Below are 26,621 nucleotides of genomic sequence, written 5' to 3'. Positions count from 1 at the left end.
CCCCAAAGTGTGTCACCAGTATCCATGCATGTCTGGAACAGTTTAAAAGAATTCTGTACCTATTGCACTTTGTCTGGCAATCTGAAACGGTGCATGCCCTTTTGAACATCAAAGTGAACAGGAAGGCAAGATACTTTACAGAGAGTCCCTGAAGTATGTTTCTTTTCCAGTTCAGATGACTTAAGATGCTGTCCTTCAGAACAGGAGCTACCAGAGGTCAGTGAGCTAAACTGTAGCCTGCCTCAGTCAAGGGTGGAATAAGTCTTGTTAATTTACTCACTAACCTATTTGGCCTATTTAGCTGGGATTTTTTCATGGTCTGTGTGTCTAAAAATATCCTCACTGCATTTTCTACTTTTATGCATCCGATGAAGTGAGCTGTAGCTCACGAAAGCTTATGCTCAAATAAATTGGTTAGTCTCTAAGGTGCATAAGTACTCCTTTTCTTTTTGCGAATACAGACTAACACGGCTGTTACTCTGAAACCAATCACTTGATGATTACCTATTCTGTTCATTCCCTCTGGGACACGGGGCATTGGCTACGGTCGGAATGGCCAGTATGGCCGCTCTTATATTCCTTGAGTTTACTACTTACAGAAATCCATTGCACGGTTTCTCTGCCACTTGTTGCTTGTTTGAAATAGGCAATGGCTTGTGTTACCTTCTAGTTTTTGTTAGAACAGAAGTCTGCAGTCAGTCTTCCTAGATGCTGTCTCTGAGAATTCATGGAGAGAGTGGCCTATTAGATACCAGACACAGAAACCAGAGTAAATAAGAGATTGTTGTCAAAATCTGGTTGAGTGAGTTTGTTCTTGCTTCGCTCTTGCATCTGGCAGCGTTCTCATAGGAGGCGATTTGCTGGGGACTTAAGGCTGCAGGAGAGGCAGTCCCCAGCTGACAGATCCTGACTGATGTGGTACAGTCTCGTACTTCCATGCAAGTAGAAATCTGCATTTTGAGTGTTTTCATCCATGAGCTTGAGACTTCTGAGCCAGAATGGATAACTTTTGGGACTGTGGTTATTGACATCACCCTTCTGTCAAAAAGCCCTTCCAAAGATAGTCACCAGAATGAAAATAAAGGGGCTGATCTGGGTAAGACCTGTTTTATAATGTACTATATAGTTCTAAACCAGATGTCATCCCTGAAATACGAGTGTCTAAATGTTTTTTCTGTCTCATAGGAGCCAGTTGATTTTGATAGTGAATTCAAAATAGTGTAGTGGACCTTATCCCAAAACCAGGAATTAATCTAATCCCCAGCTTTGATGAATCACTTGGCTTGTAAAAGGTGCCCTGCTTTAATGGGAGCTTTGGGAGGCATTGGGTCTCCTCAAGTCTCCCCTACATAGTATCCCCTCTTTGTCCAGCCAGCTAGCTCCTCCACACCCCTGAGGTGAAGGGATAGATCATGCTCTGTACCTGTGTAGGTTCACATACTAATGCTTGCTTACCTCCTAGGACTGTGATGAGGCTTAATTATCCAATGCTTAAGAAAGAATGTGCCATGTAAGGTGTCAGTATGCAGTAGCAAGCAACAGCCTGCAGGTCTCTCCTTGCGTCTCTGTCCTTGATGTTCTTCCTGGTATGATTCTTGAATAACTCCTGTATTTTTATATGGGTTACTTAAATGGAATTCTTCATAGTATTTTTATTAACTTGAAGCAATGTTGGCACCAAGCTATTCCTTTCTTGCCAGGATACAGCTCCTGTTTTTAAAAGGGCTGAGTTTGGAAAAGACGGGCCATGAGGAGGCAAATGTGAAGAGCCATTTCCTTTGATTGCATTTATAAGGCACATGAAGGATTTGTTTTGAAATTGTTCAGTTGATTTGATAAAGCTCTCGTGACTGACGAAGCAAAGGAATAATCTCTCAACAAGATGGGAGTGTAGCTTGATATTTCATGAAGTTTCTTGTGGGCGCAAACTGCTGCAAATTTGCTTATTCTAATATATTAATTATGTCATCATAATGGTCCCTCTGGAGGAGCTAACTAACTCACTCAAATTCCCAGGTAACATTTTAAAACACGATGCATGAGGCTATTTTGGATGCTGAGCAAAACTGCTGTACAAACAATAACTTTTAAGAGTAGTAAATAATTTTTCAGTTTTAATGTCTGTAATTAATCAGAGCATGGGACACTGATGCGTCTCTGCTTCATCACTGGACATAAGTAGGAATATGGATTGGATTTTGCACATTTTAAAAAGTAATTGTTAGTCTGGACTCCAAAGAATTTCTCTGTTATGGTCTTAAAGTTACTATGAAAAATCCCTGTCATTGCTATTTTAGATTTTAAAATAGCACATTTTCAAATCTGAGATGTTTAAAATACAGTAGTTGGTGCAAAACTATGCCTCATAATAACACAATGCATCACTTTTAATAATGAAATGTACTCTTCTGCCATGTTTGTTCCTTGACAGCTATCTATTTTTCTGTAAAAAGAAAGGTTCCTTTAGAGGAATGATTACAGGACTTTATTCTATTAATGAAACACTGTGTATACAAGTGCCTTTGTTCCCATACTTACAACAGTAAGCTTTCAAAAGTTCTTAAACACCTATCTTTTCTGTATAAAAAATCTGCAGCCACTATAATCAGCCTTGCTTGTGTAGTACTAGTTATTTCTTTGTGCACAGGGATGTTGTGGAACCTTTCTCCACCTTCAATTTACTTTTCCATTCAAGCTGTCAAGCCAAAACCTTTTTGACCAATAATTTAACTCTCCAAAGATGAATTATTGGTGATTGAGGAGATGATCCAATTTCTACTGTGGCCAGTTCTTCATTGCATTCTGTTCTGTAACCATTCTTTTGATTGTGACTGGTAAGGATGGGATCTACTTTCACCTGGATAGCCCACCAGGAGAGGTTCAAGACTATATCAAGAAGCAAGTCTGTGGGACTGGGTATTCTAGTACATTACCAGATATTCCTCTTGGCAGGGTGTCAATAAAAGCCCAAATGGACCATCCAGGTTGTCAAGACTGCATCCCTCACAGGTGGTTCTGGTCTTAGAAGGTTTAAGACTTGATATATCACACTTGGGGCATTGTTTTCTTAGATGTACCTGCAATGCAAAAGAACCAAAATGATGTTGTGCTATCTAGGACAGGAAAAGGCTAGCTGACTAGCTCTAATGAGCAATCGTGGTTCCGTTTTTCTTACTGGTGAAACTAATTAATTTCCTTTCTTGCCCTGATGAGATTGTTTGTTTGTTTTTCTTTCTGATGAGTGTGCATATCTTAAACATTAATAATTTGTGTGAGACATGTCTGTTATTGCTTAGATAAGATCTTTGGCTTAGGTCAGGTCTTCAGCTGGCGTGAATATGTGGGTCTTCGCTGATGTCAGTGGAGTTATGCCAGTTCACGCCACCTGAGGACCTAGCCTCTTGTCTTGAACGCTGCTTTAAATGTAACCTTTAAAAAAAGAAATATCTTGGCCAGTCATGCAGAAATAAGCCCTGTAATTTTAAAGAGCCTTTTATGAATACCGTGTTAGAGACTATGGTATTATGGCATCTTCATAAATAAGACCTGGTATTTAAACACAGTTAATCATTTCATCTAGATCATTTGGTCATGACTGCATTTCAGACCAATCTTTTATTTTAGAGGGCTTTCACGATTTAGAAATTGTAAAGTGTCAGTTTAATGTGAGATTTTCTTTTTGGTTCATATCATCTCCTTGCTTTTATTCCATCTTTTTCCATCAACCACTTCAGCTCTTTCATCAGTTCACTGGCTTGTTGGCCCTGTGTCCACAATGGTGTCCTGGCAGGAAGAAACTTCTATGTTGCTGAATAAATTTGTTAGTCTCTAAGGTGCCACAAGTACTCCTTTTCTTTGTTACTGAAGGTTTTTTTGGAAAGAGAATCTAACCAGTATCAACTGTTAATCCCAATGCCTGGCTCAATAGGCATGACCTCTTCTTCTGACCATATTACATCCATACAATGATCACCATTTAGACAAAGTCAGCAGTTACTCCACCCCAGTATAGACCATAATTGTTCCCTCTTCTAAGTCTTCCATAATGTGTTTACTCTTGATATATGTTGACTTTTTGATGGTGACCACTGAAATTTTGTGTGTACATCAAACTTGTAAGCTTCAGATTGAAAAGTGAAAGCTGCAAGTATATTATATGAGGAAGAAGTTGAATGTAAGTATTTTGAATGCAGTCAATGCCTACAATGATTTATTCAGCTAATGATGGTTAGGTTGAGTGGTAGTGGAAGATTACTGTGTGTGTGTTTTGTCTGAAGTAAATTAAAACTTCCAAAAGACTTGGAGCCATCAAGCTCTGCACATTGTTGTCCGAGTAGCTGCATGATCTTACTATTGTTAATCGTCTTCCTTCCACATATAGCCTCCTGTAGATTGGAATGCACAAACGTAGTATCCTGTTTCAAATTAGATTGAAAAGCATATGGGTGCACCCTGCACCTGCGTAGAGCCCCAGGCATGCCTTAATGTAAGATCAGGGCATTGTAATGTAGGCAACTAGAAACACAGATAGCGTCTCCTTAGGAGTTTGTTCAGCACTCTACACAATTTGACCGTGATCCTGATTGAGGCTTTTGGCCACTGCCAAAATACAAATAAGAACTTTCAGAACTCCAGGCAAATCTTCCTTTTTAAAGAACTGAGTTAATGACTGATCTCAAAGGCTAAGGAATGAAAGTGTTGACTCAGTGATCAAACAGAGCAGAATAGAAGAGGATAGATTTTGCTAACAGTGCATTAACTGTTCACCTCTCCGTTCATGCATGAGATTTTACCAATTAATATGGGTGAAAGTAAGATGATCTAAGATGTTGGACAACTTGACAGATATCCTATGTGCTTACCCCAGTTATTTTACTGAATTGGAACCCATAATTGACAACAGAAGATGATTTGGGTACATTCAGGCTCACCCACCTCAGTGACTCTAGATTAAGATTGATTTCAGTTTGCTGCAAATTGTTGAATTCAGTTTTAACTCTGTTTTCATTTGATCCCTGTTTGGAAAGGTTTAAAGTAGATTGCTATCAAATATGTCCTTTAGTATGTGTAACCTTCAAATAATTGTCACTCAGGAAAAGACTGTATATAAACAGATTAAACAGTGTATGGATGCATCCCGAGGGGATGTGTGGATTTTCTGTTCTGAGTCTGATTCACATAAGAAGGGGAATAAAGGGAATATAACTAATACAGTATACATTTGTGAAATACTGCACCCTTCCATATATTCTGTAGTGTGCAAATAATAAAAGGAATGTAACCATCCCTTGCATCAAAATAAGCATGTCTAACAGTAGCCTGTCAGGTTGTTAGCTTGCATAAATCAAGTAACTTAATTGTCAGTGTCCATCAAAAACCTATTCACTAGTAAAATGTCACTTACAAGCTAAATATTCAGACCTGTATGGAAGAATTATTAATTCAGCTCTGGTCTGCACCTCCCCTTCTCTCCAAGCTGTTGAGGGGCTGCTGTTGGCATGTCATTTAAGCTGCTAATTAAGGTGATAAACTATGTTAAGAGAAAGGAAAAGAGAGACTGTACCAAAGTACTGAAGCCCTGTCCACATCCTTTAATTGATAATCATTAATTTGGCAAATATTCACCTGAAATAAGCAATGGTAATAACAGTAACATAATCTTCCTTATATTTATTACATTAAAAATACTGTAACCTCTCATGTTGCAAAATCAAGCCCTGCAATTAAGATGGAGTATCACTGTTGTGTGCTAATCACACCAATAGTGAAATTCTCATGCATTATCTGCCACTCTGTTTCTAAAGAGCTGTAAAGTGTATCAACAGAATAATTAGTAGTGGTTTTATTGGTAGTGTGAGGGTGTTATCCCATGTCTGCCATAGACTTGGTGTGTAATGTTGGACAAGTCACCTTGCTTTGCCTCAGTTTCTCCACTGGTAAAATGGTGAGAATTATGGCTACCCACCTTGCCAGCATGTTGTGGTAGTTGAAGTAAACAGCAAAGAGAAACTACTGCTCTTTTGTGATGCCCAAAAATGGCTTCCATGTTTTAATAAAAATGTTTTGTTTTTAACATTAGAAATGTGAAGTTCTGGCTTCTCTTTATTGGAAGTCTTGGCAATCTTTGAAAGATCTAAATGACTGCTTAATTCTTCAACAAACCTTCCTCTCTCTAATGGACCTGGGAGACTTCCAACTCAAGTCTCATCACTGAGCTATGATGTCACTCATTTTGGTCCTCCGAAGGCTGTCTGACTTGTCCAGCGAAAAGAGGGTGGTTAGGGCCTGATACTTGTAATGTATTTAAAAATAATCAAAACCAACCAAGCAGGGAGCGAAAAACCTGTTGAAAACAAAAACAAATATTGAGACATTCCTTAAAGGCGGAATAAGAGAGAGAAGCAATTTATTTATTGGCCTCTACCCTTAAATTGTTTGCAACAGCACTTTGAGACCTCTGGATGAATGGATCTACGGAAGTGCAAAGTACTATCTGTTCATTATTCTTTTTAAAAAAATAAAGGGAGCCCTCTAGTTAAACTCCGTGCAATACTGCAAATTAAGGGTAAGTTTCTTTATTGATTTACTGGCTATTATACAGCTGCTGGGACAAGATGAAGCCAAGTAAGGCCCCAACTCTGCCAGCTATCCCATGAGCAGGGCCCTGGTGTCACAGAGTGCCTTTCCCACTGAGCAGCTCATAGGATTGAGGCCTAGAAAGGAAGGAAAATCACGACCATTAAAATGCCATTTTTGTCTTTTTTACCATCAATGTTTAAGACACCTGTTTTCACCCATGCCTATTATATCAGAGCTAGAACAGGAATATTTAAAACTTTCATTCGGCAGAAGGGAGAGTGTGTCTCTTGTATTGTCTAACCTAAGCCATAACGCTTCCATCTCTCTTGACAGTTGCACTATAAAGTCTCTTCAGCGACGTCATGTTTGCATCAGCCGACTGGAGCGGCCTCAGAACTGGGGGGAGAACTCCTGTGAAGTGAGATTCGTCATTTTGGTTCTCGCACCTCCTAAAATGGTGAGTGTTTCTCCATCATTCGCTCCTGATGCCTCAGAATGCTTTTCTGATTGTTCTCTTGTGGAGCTCTACTGGGGTGCATGACCACCCGTTTTCTAGATGCAGCAGGAAGAGAGCAGGACTGAGGTCACCACAGTGGTTGTCTGCCAACATCTCCTTCTGACTCAGCAGTGAGCACAAGATATAAAATTATGACAGATGACTTTCCTGTTCCCCAGGCTCCTGCGGTCTCATTATAGAGCAGAATGGCTTCCTATCTAGCATTGGAGCTGGAACCTGGCATAGTCTGTACGTCTGACTGTGACTGATCTGGTATCAGAGCTCTTGCCCCAATGTGTAGCCTATACCAATAGGCTGTTTGCTAGGTAAAGCTTGGGTATAAGTTAAGGTGGTAATGTAATGAGCCTGCAAGGCCTGAAAGACCATAGCTTAGCTAAACAAGGCTTAAGGCGCATAAGCAGCTAATCAAAAGTAACCCTAGATCGGTGATACTCAGACCTCAGGCGCCAAATTAGCCATCAGCATTACCCAAAAGAGCCACAGTCATGTGAATTCAGTGTTTCATTTACTATAGTACTATAGATTCATACAGTAACTCCTCACATAAAGTTGTCCCGGTTAATGTTGTTACGTTGCTGATCAATTAGGGAACATGCTCATTTAAAGTTGTGCAATGCTCCACTCTTACGTTGTTTAGCTGCCTGCTTTCTCCACAGCTGGCAGCCTCCCTATATCCCTCCCCCCCATCCCCACAGTGCCTCCTGCCCCCCGGCAGACCCCGTGGATCAGCGCCTTCCCCCTCCTCCCTCCTGCCCACGGCAATCAGCTGGCTTGCGGCGTTTAGGAGGAAGGGAGGAGGAGCAAGGACTTGGCGCGCAGGCTCCCCCTCCCTCCCCTGCCTCCTGAACAACGCAAACCAGCAGATTTCCCCGGGCAGGAGGCAGGGGATGGAGGGGGAGCCTGCATGCCAAGTCCTCGCTCCTTCCTCCTGCCCCGCAAGCCAGCTGATTGCCGTGGGCAGGAGGGGTGGGGGGGGAGCGAGGACTTGATCTGCCTACCCCTCCCTATCTCCCCTGCCTCCTGCCCAGGGCAATTGGTTGGATTGCAGCGTTCAGAAGGGAGTGGGAAGGAGCGAGGATGCACTGTGTGAAGTAAAGGAGGAGGAGGTTGGGGGGGAGAAGAGGCGGGTGAAGGGTGGGCGGGCTTGGGGGAAGAGGTGCACTGGATGGGCTGAGGGTTGAGCCCCCCGCCCCCGGCAAAGTCAGTGCCTGTGCTTGCAAGAACAGCAAGAGGAGCAGCCGGACAATCCATCCTCTTCCACTCTCTGACTCCACCACCTCAACCAAGCTTCATACTCAGCAGTGATGATTGTAGTATTAAATTGCTTGTTTAAAACTTATACCGGTATTAAATTGCTTGTTTATAATTATTTAAAATGTATATAATGCTTTTTTGTCTGGCAAATTTTTTTTCCCTGGAACCTAACCTCCCCCCCATTTACATTAATTCTTATGGGGAAATTGAATTAGCATAACATCGTTTCACTTAAAGTCGCATTTTTCAGGAACAGAACTACAACATTAAGTGAGGAGTTACTGTATTTAAACAGTGTGACAGGAAATCTGTATTATTCTCACAGCAAATAAGTTAATAACAATGCAAGTTAATAACTGGTCAGTTACATAGTAAAAGCATCATGATTGGTTAATAACTTAGACTGGTTAATAATTAAATCACACAGTGTTTTAATATCATGAGCTGCAAAGAGCGACAGGAGACACGTTAAAGAGCCTCTTGCAGCTCTCACGCCCTGGTATCGCTGCCCTAGATCACAGCATGGAATGCTGTAATGACTAAACTGCAGACAGGTAACCACAAGATGCTAGTTTATACCATCTTGGGCTGTTTTAAGGTGGTAACCTCAGCTGATGTCTGACCACCAGTGTGTCATGGTAACTAATTGACGTACATGCTAATAAGCATGAGGTAAAAGCTCTCTTAACCTACGGGGGAAGGGCACGCCAAGCTTAGGAGGGTGAGGAAATACAAATAAGGGAAAGGGGATGAAACCCCTACTGAACATGCTTTAGGCATAGTGTGTCTGTGTAATACATTATAGAAGTGGTATCCAGGGCTGTGTGCCTTGGGAGACGGCAGGACGATGAGCGATGGTGATGAGGAAGGTGGTGATAATGAGGGAGTTAATGACTAACGCTTCAGGTTGTTCTGCAAGGGGTAGCCTGAGTGTATGGGTACGCAGACGCTCAGTCTGTATGAGCTCTCGCTACTCTACCTGGTTGGGTTGGAGTGTGTGTAACTTTGCTAACCGTATTAATAAGCCTATTGCAGATACAGAAGGTTTTTCCTAAGTCTGAGTATTGCAACTGTGCATGTGGGGGTTCCCAACTGAATGGTAATTTTAATAATACTGGTCCTAGTCTTGGGACAAAGACCTACCAAACCTCAGTCTGTTAATTGGGAATTCTTAGGTAATCAGTATAATTAATACGCAATCAATAGATCGGGCAACAAATTCACTGTCATACGGGAGATCTGAACTCAAGTTCTACTTGAGGATCCCAATTGTTGGCCTGCGGAGATGAGGTTCTGAAGTGATGCACTTGTGGGGGCATGAACCAACTTGGGAACTGCGCTACCTCCTGCTCGTTAAACTGTAAAATTCTGAAGCTTTCTCCCACTTCAAGCTGTTTAGCCCCACTCTAGCCATACTAAGTCTGTCCGCAGTCTAGAGGTGGCCTTTTGAAGAAGGGAGGATTGTTCAGTACTTAACGTGCTGGTCTGGGACTTGGGAGACCTAGGTTCAAATCTCTGCTCCACTGCAGATTGCCTGACCTTGGGCAAGTCACTTAGGTCCAGGTTTTGAAAGGTGTTGCTGAGCTCAGCATGACAATTCCTAACCGATTTGGAAGCCTGAGACTCTCTTTCAAAAGGATTTAGGCACTTAGGAGGCAAAATCCCCCTTTGAAAATGAGTTGGGTACCTAAGTCAGTTAAGTGCTGAAATGCTAGGCTTGGCAATGCCAAAATATCTTTAAAAATCTGGGCCTTAATATCTCTGCTTCAGTTCCCCTTCTGTAAAAATGGGGATAATAGTGTTTCCCTATTTCCCAGAGGTGTGTGAGGGAAAAATACATTAAACATTGTGGGGCTCTCAGCTGAGGGTCATAGAAAGAGAAGTGATTTTTTTGGGAGCATTTATGTCCAGACTGATTCAGTGGTTTCCGACTTAATTTTTTCCCATTGTTTATATAAAAGTGCTTTTGGCACCAATCACATTGATGCCTGAAAACTGTACAGACTAAAAACAGAAATACAGATGTCGCCCATGGAATGCAGCAAACAAACTGAGCCCACTCAGCTGTATTGGTTTAGTTTTTCAATGTATACAAACTGTATTCGTATAGAGTCAGCAACATGCTAAGGGAAACCCAGCTGCTGCAGGGAGCAGTGTCAGTGACTCAGTAGGGGGCACTCTTCCCTCAGAGTCGGTACTGACCTCACTACCCCCTGGCTGTGGAGCAGAGAGTGATGCTGGTGGCTAGCGGGTGCTGGGCACTCTGCGACAGGTGTGAAGATGACTCCCAAGTTGCACACGGTACAAGTGGACAGCATACAAATAAAGGAAGGGGAACGGGAAGTAGTAGCTGTGTGACTGGTAAAGAAAAAACATGGTTTATGCTAGTCCATGATTTTTTGTTTTGTTTTTTAAATGAATTGATCCTCCAAGCCCGAAGTACATGCTGCGTACAGTAGTTAAAATAATAAACTCATTGACAAGATCCAATTAAATCACCTTGAGAAATTGTCTGGGAAATGGCATAAAATCCATACCCCAATCTTTCCACGATGATGGTGAGGATGAAAAAATTGACTAGTTCTTACTCCCTTGCCTTGCCCCAAATCAATTGCCTGATCCAAACAGCTCTCTTTCCTCCCTGCTGATTCCCACCCACACAGCAAAAGCCTGAGTAATAGTGGTGGTGGTGTTTATTCCGTTGTGTATTACAATAGCTCCTAGGAGCCCCATTGTGCAGTACAGTCATGAAGTAAAGAGCCCTGCCTCGCACCGTTTACAATACATCTTAACTCCAGTCTGTCGATGCAGCAGATTTGTGGACCAATGGAGCCAACTGGCTGAGCACGCTCAACCTAGAACAAACCATCTGCTGTGTCTAGATGTTTAAATCTATGGAGTGCTAGCAATATTGCCTCGGGTGATCTCAAGCAGTGTGCAGGGTCTTTCTGATGGTTGGGACACAAACTCTCTCTCTAGGATTAAGTGAAGACGCTGTGGTGTGCCCACAATGTAAAGTATTCTGCATTGTGCTCCTGAGTGGTGCATCCAAAGAGCCCTGAATTCTTTGCTGATGTTAATTAAAAAACCACTTGCCAATCTCACTTAGCGAACTGACCACAAAAATTCACCACAAAGTGAAAATATAAAAGCAGTGACTGTGCGTTTGCGTTATAGCCAGACAATACTGTTCCTGTGAGGCTTTGGAGCTCTTCAGGAGGAGAGCCTTTTTGGACTGTCTTGCTGGATTGGATAATAGGGGGCAATCAGCATATGAAGGGTAGAGGGGGTTGAAGTATTGTGAAGTAATCCTAGTTGTTGGGTTTTTGTTTTTATTTTTCAAATGTCTGTGGAATATACTTCAGAAATCACCTTAATGTAATGTTTCCTATGAGACTTGGTCACGGTAGTCTTTAACCTTCTGGATGCAGCTTTCAAAACCTATGTCTTGTTCTTTGAATCTAAAGTTCTACAGCAATCCATTGAGACAAACCTGCAAATATCACAATGGATTTTGGATCAGTCTCCCAATGCTAAAATCTACATTAACGCAATGTTGTGCTTGAGATTACAATGCACAAACCAGTTCACCTTTCAATATTCCCCTGCAAGAAATGGTCTCTCAGCACCAAAGCCAGGCTGGAAGCATTTACTTGCTCTTCCTGCCCTGATTTGGGTGTTTGTGCTAGCAGTGATTTCAGGGGAAGTGTGGAATCTTATGTTCTGGTCTTGACAGGCAGGGAAGGAAGATTGGTGTTTTGGATGGTATTTTGTTTTGAAGTTTTACAGTTTTTAAATAACTTAAGAGTTTTTGGTTATGATCCCTAATCTGCACATCATTTGTTTTCCACAGAAAAGTACGAAAACTGCCACCGAAGTGGGCCGGACCTTTGCCACAATGTTTTCGGATATAACTTTTCGGCAGAAGCTTCTAGAAACAAAAACGGAAGAAGAGTTTAAAGAAGCCTTGGTACATCAGCGCCACCTGCTGACGGTGGTGAATCAGAGACCCTCAGCAGTGAACGAGGGACACAAAACACAAAGCCACAAGCCGCTCAAGGTAGGGTGAGAAAAAGTCTAAGTCCTGGCTTTCCACTGTTGTTTCTGTTTAAATAAAGCGCAGGAACCTGATGATTATTCATAGTACTGAATTAGCCGTACTTATATATTCATGATGCATTTCAGTCTTCAAAACACGCTGGGTTAGGTCTACACAGCTGCTGGGAGCGAATCCCACAGCCCAGGTTGACAGACTCGTGCTATCCGCTGGTGCGCTAAAAATAGCCATGTAGCCATTGCTTTGACGATCAGGCTTGGGCTCTGAAGCTCACCCTACTCCTTAGGCTTCAAAGCCTAGCTCCAGCCTGGGCAGGAATGTCCAAATTGCTGTTTTTAGCACACTAGCAGAAGCCCTGCTAGCACAAGTCTGTCAGCCTGGGCTGCGAGACTCGCTCCCAGCAGCTGCGTAGACACACCCTTCATGTCACCGCCAGGCTAGTTCTGCTAAAATGTTCTTGTTTCTTATGCCATTTAACTGAATCTCTTTTGCAACAGTGCAAACAGGGTAAAAAGCACTATTGCCTCTTTTTAATACCTGATAAATGCAGTGAATCTTGTGTACGTATACTTCCATGTAGCAACTTCCCATTGAAAATTAAAGGAAAACCCTTCAAATGATGATGCTTAACGTGGGCTAGGATTGATGGGTTATTGTAAGTTGCCAAAAAGAGGCAAATGAACTTTAGCACCCTCAATCAGGAAGATAGCTAGTCTGTCTCTGAAGAACCTTAATCTTTACTTGGGTGGTCATCACTCGTACCAACTTTGCATCTCCGCTTTCTCTTCTGGAGCTTCTCTGAAACTTCTCTTCTGGAGCTCCCTTAATGTCATTCTTACACCCTCTCTGTTCACACACAGGTTTTATTATCCAAGCTGAAAAGCTGCACACCTAAAAATAAATTGGTGCATGCCACTTCTAATCTCCTACTCTTTTCCCTAGACTACAAGTAATGTGAAGCTTTGAGCAGCCTACAGGGTTCAGAGTGTAAACTTTCATCACAAATCCATGGTTTGGCTAGTTTTCAGAGTTTAAAACATAATGGTTTAGGAATACGTAAAGATCACGAATGGCAGCATCTCTGCCCTTTCTTACCTTTATCGCAGTCCTCTGCATTTTAAGCATAGAATCCCTTCTTCCAGAGACAAGTCTATAGTCGGTGACTCCTGAACTCCTCTAAATTCCATTCACACTGTGGTTCAGGTTTGCAGAACCAGTTTAAAACACGTCTTTAAGCTGGTTACAAGTGATTTGCAGCAATGTTTTCTTCCAGTGCCGGTTTAACCCTTTGCTCCCTTTCCTCTGAAGCCATTTCTGTAAACACTGGGGCATGTCACGGTAGGAAACCACAGCCTCTGGGTGAAAAGTTTAACGAGACTAGGGGTATGTCTACACTTGCAGACTTACAGCCCCAACAGCGCCACTCAGAGAGCGCTGAAGGGAAACCACTGTTGTGTGTTCGCACTGTCAGCTGCCCGCACAATAGCATGTTTACACTTGAGGCACTTGCATCGGTATTCAGAGCAGTGGATTCTGGGCAGCTATCCCACAAAGCATCTCTTCCTCTTTTGCCGCTAAGAGTTGAGGAAAGGCGGAGGGGGTTGCGGGGCATCTTGGGTCCTGTCCCAATGCCCCATGATGCATTACTTTGCATCCCAACAATCTCTGTGCTTCCGTCCACATTTGGCGCTATCTTTCAACAGTTTGTGTACTGCATGCTCTGCCTCTTCAGTTTGCAGGAATGGATCCCGCACTGGTGACCAATATGCTGCTCGCTCTCACTAACACGTCACGAGTGGCAGTGGAGTTATTCCTTAAACTAAAAAAGCAAGAGGAGTGTGACGCTGATCTCGCCACGCGTAGTAGCTATGACACGAGATTGCTTGTGGCACTCACAGAGGTGCTTATTTTAGTGGAATGCTGCTTTTGGGTTCAGGAAACAAGCACTGAGTGCTGGGATCACATCGCAATGCACATCTGGCATGACGAGCACTGGCTGCAGAACTTTCGGATGAGGAAAGCCACATTCATGGGACTGTGTGATGAGCTCGCCGCAGCCCTGCGGCGCAAGGACATGAGAATGAGAGCTGCCCTGCCACTGGAGAAGCGTGTGGCGATTTGCACTGTGGAAGCTGGCTACTCCAGACTGCTACCCATCGGTCACTAACCAGTTTGGAGCAGGAAGGTCGACCGTTGGACTCGTGTTGATGGAAGCGTGCAGGGTCATTAATCGCATCCTGCTCCGAAAGACCATAACTCTGGGCAACGTGCATGAGATTGTGGATGGCTTTGCACAAATGGTCTTCCTTAACTGTGGAGGGGGGATAGATGGTGCACAAATTTCAAATTCTGCCACCAGACCACCTAGCCATGGAGTATATTAATTGCAAGGGGTATTTCTCAATGGTTCTTCAGGTGCTTGTGGATCACCTTGGGCGTTTCACAGACATTAACGCAGGCTGGTCCAGAAAGGTGCATGATGCATGCATCTTTCAGAACACTGCCCTGTTCAGGAAGCTGCAAGCAGGGACTTTCTTCCCGTTCCAGAAGATCACCATAGGGGAAGTCGAAATGCCAATTGTAATCCTGGGAGACCCCGCTTACCCCTTAATGCCGTGGCTTATGAAGCCATACATTGGGCACCTTGACAGCAGCAAGGAGCGATTCAACAGGCTGAGCAAGTGCAGAATGACTGAGTGTGCTTTTGGTCATTTAAAGGCCTGCAGGCGCTGCCTATATGGGAGGCTGGACCTGACCGATGACAATATTCCTATGCGTGCTGTATGCTCCATGATATTTGTGAAGGGAAGGGTGAAAGCTTCACTCAGGGCCGGACCGCAGAGGTTCAGCACCTGGAGGCTGAATTTGAAAAGCTAAAGACCGGGGCTATTAGAGGGGGGCAGCATGGGGCCATAAGGATCAGGGATGCCTTGAGGCAGTAATTTGAAGCTGAAAGCTACTAAAATTTGTTGCTATGCTCGGGAGTGCAGTGTTTGTAATGCTAGGAGATGATTGTGATTAGTGCAGACGGTGCACTGTGAAGATGTAAGAAAATTGCCTGTTGCTTTGTAGGGCTCTGTTTGCTTTCAATTAATAGAATAAAGATTGCTTTCAAACCAACACAATTCTTTTATTTAAAAAACAGCAACCGGAGGAGAGAGAGACAAAAAAACACATCAGCACTGAGTGGGATGGGGGAAGGGAGGGTCCCAGGACTGTTAAAGATTTGTTGTATGTCCAGGTGTCACATGCAACCTTCTCGTTTGGAGCACAGTGCAGCAGGTACTGTACTTCAGCAGGGCTAAACTGCAGAGGGCCGGGTGTTGCATGCAGTGGGTATTGGGAGTCCGCAATGCTGGACTATGACAGGGGAGGAGTGGAATGACGCAGGTACAGACTGGAGCCAGGAGGTTGATAAGAGTGTGTTGGTGGTGTCTGGGGGGGCACATGAGAAAGAGTTTTGCGACAGTGACTGCAGGGGAAGGTGGGTGCAGAGCTGCTCAGTTTCCAGTCTTAGTAGCGCCTGGAGCGTGTCCGTCTGGCGCTCCATAATGTTTAAGAGCTGCTCCATGGCTTCGTTCTGGCGCACCGCATTCTCCTTTCGGTCCCTCTTCTCACTGTCCCTCCACTCCTTCAATTCTTGTTTTCTGGCCGTAGAGTGCATAGTGACATCACGCAAACAGTCCTCTTTAGTTCTTCATGGCCACTTCATAATTCTGCGCAGCCAGCATTAACATAGAGAGTGGCTGGACTCCCAAGGTCAAATCTGTGAAACCAAAATGCAACATTTTACAGAACCAGTATTGGTTGCAACACAGAGACCACTGATTTAAAACACAGCCATTATTCACATACCTGTCACTAACTGGCTGACACCAGGCCAGCACAGATGAGCCACAAGACCCCCCAAAATGGTGAGTAACCACAGGGGCAGGGGAAATCCAATGTTCCAGGACTGTACTGTACACTGGGCACATGACTCTTGGGGAGAGGCAGCACTGTAGAGGGGGCCTTATAATCATTCCTGTCCCCACATATTCCACAGGCTGTGTTCATTATGGAAGATATCTCGCTGCTGAGGGTCAGCAGGGAATCAAGGGAAGGTCTTCTCCAAGACTGCGGCTTCCACCCTGGCCCTTATGCGGCTCACTTGTGTGCAGCAATATCTGTCTCCCCCCCACACCCCCCGTGATGGCAGAGTGGCATAGGAAAGTTACCCTTAATGGGGCAAGAAACAAAGCAGCTCTGCCAAAGAACCTGTGGCAGCGGATTGCCCAGTATCTCCATGAGAGTTTTGTGGAGATGTCTGAGGCAGATTCCCGTGAAGTTAGGGAGTTAATCAACACCCTGCTCCGCTGCTCAGAGTAGGCACTTGGTCTACGCGCACCATACAGACGCAAGCCTGCTTTCTGCAACCCTCCTGCCCACAACAACTCACTTCATTAGTTCCCAAAATCAAAGCCATTTACCAGGGCTAATCCCTGAAGGAGCAATCCTAGAGGTAGAAGGATGGAGTCGCAATCATAAAAGGAATAACTGGAGTTAAACAGTGTGTGTGGCGATGGTGTCTAAATGGAGTGTCCGCCTTGAGCCTTGACCAGGAAGAGGTCATTGGAGACCTTGGTGACAGCCAAGGGTAGGATGGAGAAACCAGACTGAAGAGGGTCTAGAATGGAATTAAAAGGGCAGCAGTTACAGACTGTGCTCAATGAGCTTGGAGATAATGGGGGGGGAAGAGGCAATAAATGGAGCGGGGGTGACTTTTTTTTTTTAATAATGAGAGAGACCAATTCATGTTTATGTTGTGAGGGGGCAGGAAACTTTGGGCGACCGAGAGGATAATGAGACGTGTGAGTTGAGGAGCCAGGGGAATTCAGAAGTCACTGTGTAGGGAGTGATGGCTTCTATCTAGTCTCCTTCTTGGCCATCCATGTGAAATCACTGATACTGCTGTTATGACAGTATTAGAGACCAGAAGGGAAGCAAGAAGCTGATTTGAAGTATAATTTTAGCTGAATAGAGATCTCAATATGGTTATGAAGAAGACAGGGATCTAGAGCCTTGATGGACAAGCAGGAAAGCAGGATTATGTCCAGCCCTGAACTTCTAGGCATGTAAGCAGGCTGGGCTTTGCTTCTCACGAAGGTTCTGGGTGGGTCTGAGAGCGAGGTCTACAGAAATGTACGTAGGCTGCCACCCCTGTAGAGGGAAGATCATCCGCAACAATGGAAGCTGATGGCTGACGCCAACTCCTTTTTAACAAACCCTGTCCTAAACTTGTCCAATACACAGTTAATTAAAACCCAACGAAACCAGAACTTTCGTTTCCCCAATAAACTTTTTAAAAATAATAGTTTCATTTCCTTTGGGCAGCTGTTTTGTGTTCCATTGTCCACTATGACATTTTAGCCCACCAAATAGCCCAGTGATAACATTCATCATTCAGGTAATGTGGTGCTTCTGCTCATTTATTCCAAATTTTTCCTTAATTCACCACATGCATACTTTTTTTCCTTTTAATTTGTTCTTTCTATGCCGCCGCCACCACTCGCACCCAGACCAACCTCCATTCAGGTGCATGAGGGCTGCGAAGGGTGCAGTCACTTTCTCTTTCTCCCCTCTGGGTAACCATTCTGATGGTTGTTCCCCTGTGCTTGCTGCGGCAAGATGAGTAAACGTACTGCTCATTAAAGCAATTGTGATTCTCTGTCTGACCTGTGCCTTTGGGAATGTTTACTTTTAAAAATATTAACCTTTCACAATACAAACCTCTTCAACGCTCAGATGCTTCTATCAGAAGGTTTGGGGGTTTTCAGTTCACATTTCCCTAGTTGTTTAGACCACAAACAAGGTGCTAGAGTTCAAATCTCCAGCACAAACAAGCAAGGGATCTTTAAAAGAAGGCTTAAAATAAAGTCCTGTGGACACATCACAGTGGTACAGCTGTGCCAGCACCATGCCAAGAGAAAAAGGCAGTTGACCAAGTAGCTGAAGGCCAATGGGAAGAATAAAGACAAGTAAATACAAAGAAACTGATCCTAACATTTATTTTTTTTAAAAAAACCATGAGATTTTTCAAAATAATAAATCCGTCTTATGATGGGGGTGGGTGGGGCTGAACTAATGATTTTTTGAACGTTTGGGGTTCACAATGCTGCTGTAGTCAGGTGTGACCTCTGTTATCAGAAGCCATTTGTTTGATGCAAAAATAGTTTGGGTCCTTCAGAGTTACTGGCCTAGATCATCTGGTTGGATGAAAACCTAGGGAAGCGGACTTTGTGGGAGGAAATCCCCCAGTCGCTTCTTTTGGAGACTCGCCACATCATCCCTTTTGGGTAGGAGTTTGTTTGGAAAAGGCTGTAGGGCCCACCCCAAATCTGCAAAATCCTGAGATCTACAGGAGGCTAGGTTGTCCGTTTGGAGGCTTGTGCCTTACTCGGCATTGGCTGTGGCCCCTGGGCTACGCCCCTAAACTTTGTGTCTCTTTCTCTCCCCTCACCTTGGTAACATGGCTCCATCAGAGCCTCCCTATTACCACAGCAGCCTCCAGAATCAATTTCCCCATCTGTGAAGTGGGATAAAACTAATTGTGTCTCACGGAAGGGGGAAGGGTTCCAGTGCTTTGGATTATGTAAATGGCTATAGATGTGCTAACTGTTTATCTTTATTATTATTACAAAGTCTGGATCTGAATGGCCCATTCAAAACAATTAGTTTTAAGTGCCTATCAGCACTGAATAAGGAGGTTAATCTTTTTAACAATACACAAGCCTTTAAACTGACACAACATTTCCTTCCTTTCTTTTAGTTGCATGAGTTTTTCAATGTTGGCAAGGGAATATTTGATGACATAGCACGAAGATTTCCAGTGTACGCTTTGGACTTCACTGACGGTATGTTGGCCAATGTTTATAGAAGCACTGGCCTGCTTTTAATTCTTGTGATATGATGTCCTGTTTACAATGTGAATTGAATATGTTCTTTGATATCTCTATTGGCCCTTTTTATTTAAAAGAAAATCAGGATAGAAACCTATAAATAATTTCTGAGCTGACATGACAGATATTTAAGGACTTGAGAAACTTGCAACGTTCTCTACTTAATGAAGATGTTTAGTTTGATCCAAATTAATTCCCCATTAAATTGTACGTTGATGATTACATTGATTTATTGTTGGTATCTGCAAAGGGAACATGAATCAAAATTGATCATAAACTAATCAGTTTTAATTGGTACAATAAACTCCCCTTTTCCTGCTGTCTGTGTAAGCCCAACAACATCTCAGTTAACTCACGCGATGAACTCAAAAAAAAAATTAATCGCGATTAACAGAGATGTTGAGATGATGTTGGGGGTTGAGCACTGTTACTAACTGCAGTTATGGGAGCTTCAGCAAATGTCTTTTACGAACAATGTGGTCTCATTAAGATTCATAAGCAATACAGAGAAGCATAGGGTTATAGGCCAAACTAGTTATTATACTAGGGTTTAACTACCTGGTTTTACGCACCTATTATTATAGTAGCGTCAATCATAATTTGTAAATGGTCATGCAGTTGTGTCCAGTATAAATGGCACTAGCGTGACCACTGTTGGAATACTGTGTCTTGTTCTGGCGTCCGCAGTTCAAGAAGGACGTTGATTCATTGGAGAGGGTTCAGAGAAGAGCCACGAGAATGATTAAAGGATTAGAAACCTGCCTTATAGTGGTAGACTCAAAGAGCTAAACCTTCTTTCTGTTAAGCTAAATAGGTTAAGGGGTGACTTGGGGCTTGGCTATACTTGCAAATTAGAGCGCATTAAAGCAGCCCCAGGCATCCTAACTCATGACGCGTCCACGCTGGCAAGGCACGTACAGCACCCGGACTCCGCGGCTGGAGCACTCCTGGTAGTCCACCTCCATGAGAAGCATAACGCTTGATGCACCCCGGTTGGAGCGCCGCAGCACCAGTATGGATGCCCTGGTCTATTGATGCGCTCTGATTGGCCTCTAGAAGTGTCCCACAATGCCTGTTCTAGCCACTCTGGTCATCACTTTGAACTCTACTGCCCTGCCCTCAGGTGGCCAACCGTCCCAGCCTTTAAATTCTCTGGGAATTTTGAAAATCCCTTCCTGTTTGCTCAGCGAGGCGTGGAGTGCTGTCAGCGAATCTTTCCAGGTGACCATGCCTCCACACGCCAGGCGAGTCCCAGTATGGAGCAATGGCGAGGTGCTAGACCTCATCAGTGTTTGGGGGAGGAAGCTGTCCTGTCCCAGCTGCGCTCCAGCCATAGGAATTACGATACCTTCAGGCAGATATCCAGGACATGATGGAAAGGAGCCATGACCAGGACACACTGCAGTACAGGATTAAAGTGAAGGAGCTGCGGAATGCCTACTGCAAAGCCCGCGAGGCAAACCGCCGCTCTGGTGCTGCTCCCACGACCTGCCTTTTCTACAAAGAGCTGGATGCAAAACTTGGGGGCGACCCCACCTCCACTCCAAAGACCACCATAGACACTTCAGAGCCCAGTTCAACAAGGCAGGTGAAGGAGGAAAGCAGGAGCGAGGGTGCTCCGGTGGAGGAAGACACCCCGGAATTCCTAGATGCATGCAGCCAGCAGCTGTTCTCAAGCCCGGAGGAAGGTAGCCAGTCTCAGTGGCCGGTGCTTGAGGAAGGACAAACACCAGAGGAGGTGTCTGGTAAGCGGCTTTTATTTTGGGAAGGAAGTTGTTTGGTGTGGGCTCTTGGGCAAGGAGGGTTAGGGCTGCATGCATGCTTAGATGTGGAATAGGGCATTGATGTGCTCTCTCACATTGCGGTAATTGGCCTCAGTGATCTCTTCAAAGGTCTCATGCAGAAGTGCTGTGCTCCTTGTCCCAGTCAGGCTAACATGTCCACGCCACTGTGCCGTGAGGGGCAGGGGGACCATTGGTGCACATAGGCAAGCTGCATATGGGCCAGGGTGGAAGCTGCGTTGCAGTAGAAGACCCTCCCTTGCTTCCCAGGTCATCTACAGCAGCAAGATATCTTACAGGACGAATTCCTGTGGAAAATGTGGGGACAGTGTTCAGTATAAGAGCCCCTGCAGCTGTTGGCTCCCCCAAGGCACAGAACCCCTTGCCCCTGTGCTTACTCACCATTTTGGGGCTGCTGTGGGTTATGTGCGTTCGCTTTGGGACGGGCAATTTCTGCTATTGTATAGGCTGTGTTTGTCTACTTTAAGTATGGGGGAATCATTGCTCTGTCTGGTGTGAACAATGCTGCCTCTGTTAAGTGCTGCATTTTGGCTTTACAGATGCAGCCTTGAGATCCCAGCCGTGCTTGTTATCACCGGCCGAAAGACTCCAAAGAATTAGGAAGCGGCCATGTAGAAGCAAAGAGGACGTGCTGCATGAAGTAATGCAGCAGTCCCTTAATGAAAATCGAAAAGTGCAGGAGTGGCGGGAGGGCGAAAGGAGGGTCCGCCAGCAGAATGCGGATCGCCGGCATCAAAGCACAGAGCGGCTGCTAAGCATCCTGGAGCACGAAGCGGACTCGATACAGGCGCTCGTAGCACTGCAGGCGGAGCACTTCCATGCCCACCCCTGCCCCCCCGCAGCCCTTGTCCCAAAACTCTTTCCCTTGTGCCCCCATGTCACCTCCAACCCACTCTCCCCAGCATCCGGGTTCTTATCGCCACCAGCTGCCTCCAACACCTGTAGCTTCACCACCCAGCCCTGAAAACTACGACCCTTACCCCCTGCACTCAACCCCCATCACCATGCATTTTAGCCGGCCAGAAGTGCAGCACTCCAGACAAGAAGGCTCAGTATGATAACAGGACATACGCAAATCTGTGACTGTACCATTCCCCACCCCACCTCCTTGCCCTTTCTGTTTCCCAGGCAGTTGTTTCTTTTCAATAAATGGATTTTTTGGCTTTGAAAACATTCTTTATTATTGCATTAAGTAAAATATACCTTAGCTCAGGAAAGCAACAGGCACTGCAAGTCAGTGTAGCAAACACAGATTCCTGCTAACATTGGAACCACTGCACTTCACTCCCGTGCAGGGCACCAGACATTACTGGTGGGTTTCAGCCTTAAATTGCTCCCTCAAGGCATCCCTAATCCTTGCAGCCCCGCGCTGGGCTCCTTTAATAGTCCTGCTCTCTGGCTGTTCAAACTCAGCCTCCAGGTGTTGAACCTCCAAGATCCATGCCTCAGTGAATCTTTCACCCTTCCCTTCACAAATGTTATGGAGGGTACAGCATGTGGATATAACCGTGGGGATGTTGTCATCGGCCAGGTCCAGCTTCCCATACAGACAGCGCCAGCAGCCCTTTAAACAGCCAAAAGCACACTCGCAGTCATTCCGTACCGACTCAGCCTGTTGTTGAACTGCTTCTTGCTGCTGTTAAGGCTCCCTGTGTAGGGTTTCATGAGCCACGGCATTAAAGGGTAAGCGAGATCTCCAAGGACCACAGTGGGCATTTCGACTTCCCCTATGGTGATCTTCTGGTCTGGGAAGAAAGTCCCGGCTTGCAGCTTCCTGAACAGGCCTGTGTTCCGAAAGATGCGTGCGTCATGCACCTTTCCGGACCAGCCTGCGTTAATGTCAGTGAAACGCCCACGGTGATCCACAAGCACCTGGAGAATCATAGAGAAATACCCCTTCCGATTAACATACTCGGAGGCTACGTGGGTTGGTGTGAATTGGAATATGCATCCCATCTATCGCCCCTCCACAGTTAGGGAAACCCATTTGTGCAAAGCCAGCCACAATGTCATGCACGTTACCCAGAGTCATGATGGTTCTGAGCAGGATGCGATTAATGGCCCTGCAAACTTGCATCAACGCGATTCCAACGGTCGACTTTCCCATTCCAAACTGGTTAGTGACTGATCGGCAGCTGTCTGGAGTTGCCAGCTTCCAGATTGCAATAGCCACCCGCTTATCCACCATCAGGGCAGCTCTCAATCTCGTGTCCTAGCATTGCAGGGTGGGGACGAGCTCATCACACAATCCCCATGGAAGTGGCTTTTCTTATCCGAAATTTCTGCAGCCACTGCTCGTCATCGTAGACTTGCATGACAATGTGATCCCACCACTCAGTGCTTGTTTCCCGAGCCCAAAAGCGGCGTTCCACGGTGGTGAGCATGTCCATGAATACCACAAGCAATCTCGTGTCCCATGCATTCCGCGAGTTGACATCGTCGGCGTCCTCACTGTCAGTTTGGAGCTTAAGGAGTAACTCGACTGCCATTCATGATGTGCTGGCGAGACCCATCAGCAGACTCCTCAGCACTTCGGGCTCCATTCCCGCAGACTGAAAGGGAAGACAGAGCGCGCAGTATAAAAAATGTTGAAAGACGGCGCCAAATGTGGATGGAAGCACAGGGATTGCTGGGATGCGAAGCGATGCATCACAGGGTGTTGGGACAGGACCCAGAATGCCCTGCACCTCCCCCCTAGTTAGCTGGTTGGCGATTGGAAAAATTAATTTTTCAAATATATTTGGCAATTTGTGAATGGCACAACCTGGTGGAGCCAGATTTTGCAACCACGGGGGCCGATGGGTCATTAGTGCTGGGCTGGAAGAGCAAGTCACCTGGCAGCAGCTGTTCCTGTCCCACAGGGCAGGGCCCAGCTCCCTATTGCAACCTGGCGCATGGGGTCATAGCACCAGTCAGGTTTGACCCAGCCAGTCATGACAAAGGGGCAGCTAGGCCAAATGTGAGTCAGTAGCATTGGAACGTGGCACACCGTCTGTGTCACAGCGCCCCTGTGTGCCAGATCACAACACCCAGAGTGGTGAGCCAGGCAGTGGGGGCTCGCTCTCCAGCCCCATATGAACATTGGTGTCAGACCCTTTCTTTTGTCCATTTTGTAATATGCTTGAAAAGGCACCTAAAGGTGGGGCTTTCAGCCCGCAGCTCTCCTGTTAGCTCCCACCACTGAGGGCAAGGAACTTTTTGCCTTCTGCACTGCCATTCTGCTGGGCTGAGTGAAATGGGTCTAGTTTCCTTAATCCTTCATGTGCTCTATACCCAATTGTGCCTGAGTGCTGAAGGTGTATCCAGGCAGTCTGTGACTATCAGAACTGTTCAGCAGCAGCTAAATGTTTACAAGGTGGTATAAAGACAGAGTTTCAGTCTTTCCTAGATTGTCCCCACTTGCATCAAACTCTTAGAGCTAGATATTCAGAGTGTATCGTATGAGCCAATTGTGGGCAAAGATGTGCAGAGAAAATTATTTTCAGAAGTGGAATTCAAGTGCCTAGTGCAGCTACAAAAAAATCATTTCTTTGCATATGCATTTTTGTGTTTGTCTGGTGGCCGGGGAGATACTTTATCAGAGTTTCAGAGTAGCAGCCATGTTAGCCTGTATTTCGCAAAAAGAAAAGGAGTACTAGTGGCACCTTAGAGACTAACCAATTTATTTGAGCATCCAATGAAGTGAGCTGTAGCTCACTCGTACTCCTTTTCTTTTATCAGAGTTATGACCCCAGCTCTACCTGTGACTTGCTGTGTGACCATGGGCAAGTCACTCCATCTCTCTGTGCCTGTGAGGATTGTGAGGAGAAATTAACATTTGTAAAGCACATGGAGTCCCTTGGATGGAAAGTGCTGGATGAGTACTATGCAATGTGTAACTAACTACAATGATCCATGCCTTTGTCACCTCAAGACTGGACTATAGCTGCTCACTCTACCTGGGATGACTCAAGCTGCATCTGAGGCAGCACCCAGATGTTTGCAGGCAGGAACCCATCATCCCAATGCGCTCCACTCTATGTTTACTGCAAATTGAATTCTGAATCCAATTCAAGACCCTTGTTCTCACATTAAGAACGTTGACTGGGCTCTGAACCCTGTTTTCCCAGAACCATCTCTCTCTCCTCCACACTGTGCTACGCTGCTCTGTGACGTCCGCTGACAGATCCCAGGTTTCTTTTGTGTTGGGCAGAACAGAGAATTTTCAGTGAAAAACTCCTAGGATGGAACAGACTTTGGCAGCAGACCAAACTGAGCCCAGATCTCTCCCCTGCAGACCATGCTGCACATCACACCTCTTAAGTGAACTTTTCCTCAAAGCAGCCATGTAACAATGGTACCCAGCTCTAAAGGAATCTACCACTAGCCCCTATCACTGTGAAGAACTGGCCTAGCAGAAGGCAATAGAGCTGAGCCTTCAAGAGGTGATGCTTTATGTATTTTTTTGTGCGGGGCACAGAGACTACAACAGGGAGTGCTGTACAAATGCCTATAAATGAGAGTAATGCGGAGGGTGGAAATTCCATCTTGTGAAGGATTTCAAGATTTCAAAATCTGACGTTGTTCTAAATTGGAATGAAATCTGAAAACTTTGAAATTCGTGACGAAAATTTTTATTTTTATTTTTTTAATTAATCAGAACACTTTTTGGTTTGATTTTGACTTTATTTTATATTATACAAAATATTAAAAAAAATGGAAATGGAAAGTCATTTTTTAAAAAAAGAAACATTTTGTTCCGATTTTCTGTATCGGGGTGGCCAACCTGTGGCTCCGGAGCCGCATGCAGCTCTTCAGAGATTAATTTGCGGCTCCTGGCACAGGCACGGACTCCGAGGCTGGAGCCACAGACGCCAACTTTCCAAAGTGCTGTGGGGTGCTCACTGCTCAACCCCCTGCTCTGCCCCAGGTCCTGCCACCACTCCACCCCTTCCCCCAAGCCTCCTGCCCCTTCCCCCGAGCATGCAATACCCTCGCTCCTCCCCTCTCCCCACCAGAGCCTCCTGCGCACTGCAAAACAGCTGACTGCAGTGGGAGGGAGGGGGAGGTGCTGATTGGCGGGGCTGCCGGTGGGCGGGAGGCACTGGGGGCTGGAGGGGGTAGCAGATGGGGGGCTGCTGACATATTACTGTGGCTCCTTGGCAATGTTCGTTGGCAAATTCTGGCTCCTTCTCAGCCTCAGGTTGGCCACCCCTGTTCTATATTGTCAGAATTTTTTTCCAAGTTTTTCTCCAAAACTGAAGTTCACTAAAATGACACAATTTTGCAAAAGCATTTTGATTTCAATGGAACTGTGTTTTCTGGCGAGCTGTACTGTAATGTATTTTTGTAGTTTGTGCTAAAAATCAGTGAAGAGCAGGAACACAATGAAAGAGGAGTAAGTATGTGTTTGATGAGTTTAGGCAAGGACCTTTTCTTATTTTGTGTTTGTGAAGTACCTTGCACATCACTAGCTCAAATAATCAGAGAAGTTT

General features: G+C 45.1%; 1 protein-coding gene across 1 annotated transcript in view; it reads left to right on the top strand.

Annotated features, from left to right (window-relative positions):
• The window catches only part of SLC4A11 (solute carrier family 4 member 11), a 115,364-nt gene that overhangs the window by 39,174 nt on the left and 49,569 nt on the right, over positions 1–26,621 (top strand). Inside the window, exons 7-9 of the mRNA XM_077816188.1 lie at positions 6,913–7,036; positions 12,204–12,410; positions 19,216–19,300. Coding sequence (XP_077672314.1) covers positions 6,913–7,036; positions 12,204–12,410; positions 19,216–19,300 — 416 coding nt within the window. The remainder of the gene's footprint in view (positions 1–6,912; positions 7,037–12,203; positions 12,411–19,215; positions 19,301–26,621) is intronic.

Source organism: Eretmochelys imbricata, chromosome 4, assembly GCF_965152235.1.
Source record: "Eretmochelys imbricata isolate rEreImb1 chromosome 4, rEreImb1.hap1, whole genome shotgun sequence".
NCBI classification, from domain to species: Eukaryota; Metazoa; Chordata; order Testudines; family Cheloniidae; genus Eretmochelys; species Eretmochelys imbricata.
Note: the sequence above shows the minus strand (reverse complement) of the source record. Positions and strands in the feature narration are given on the sequence as shown.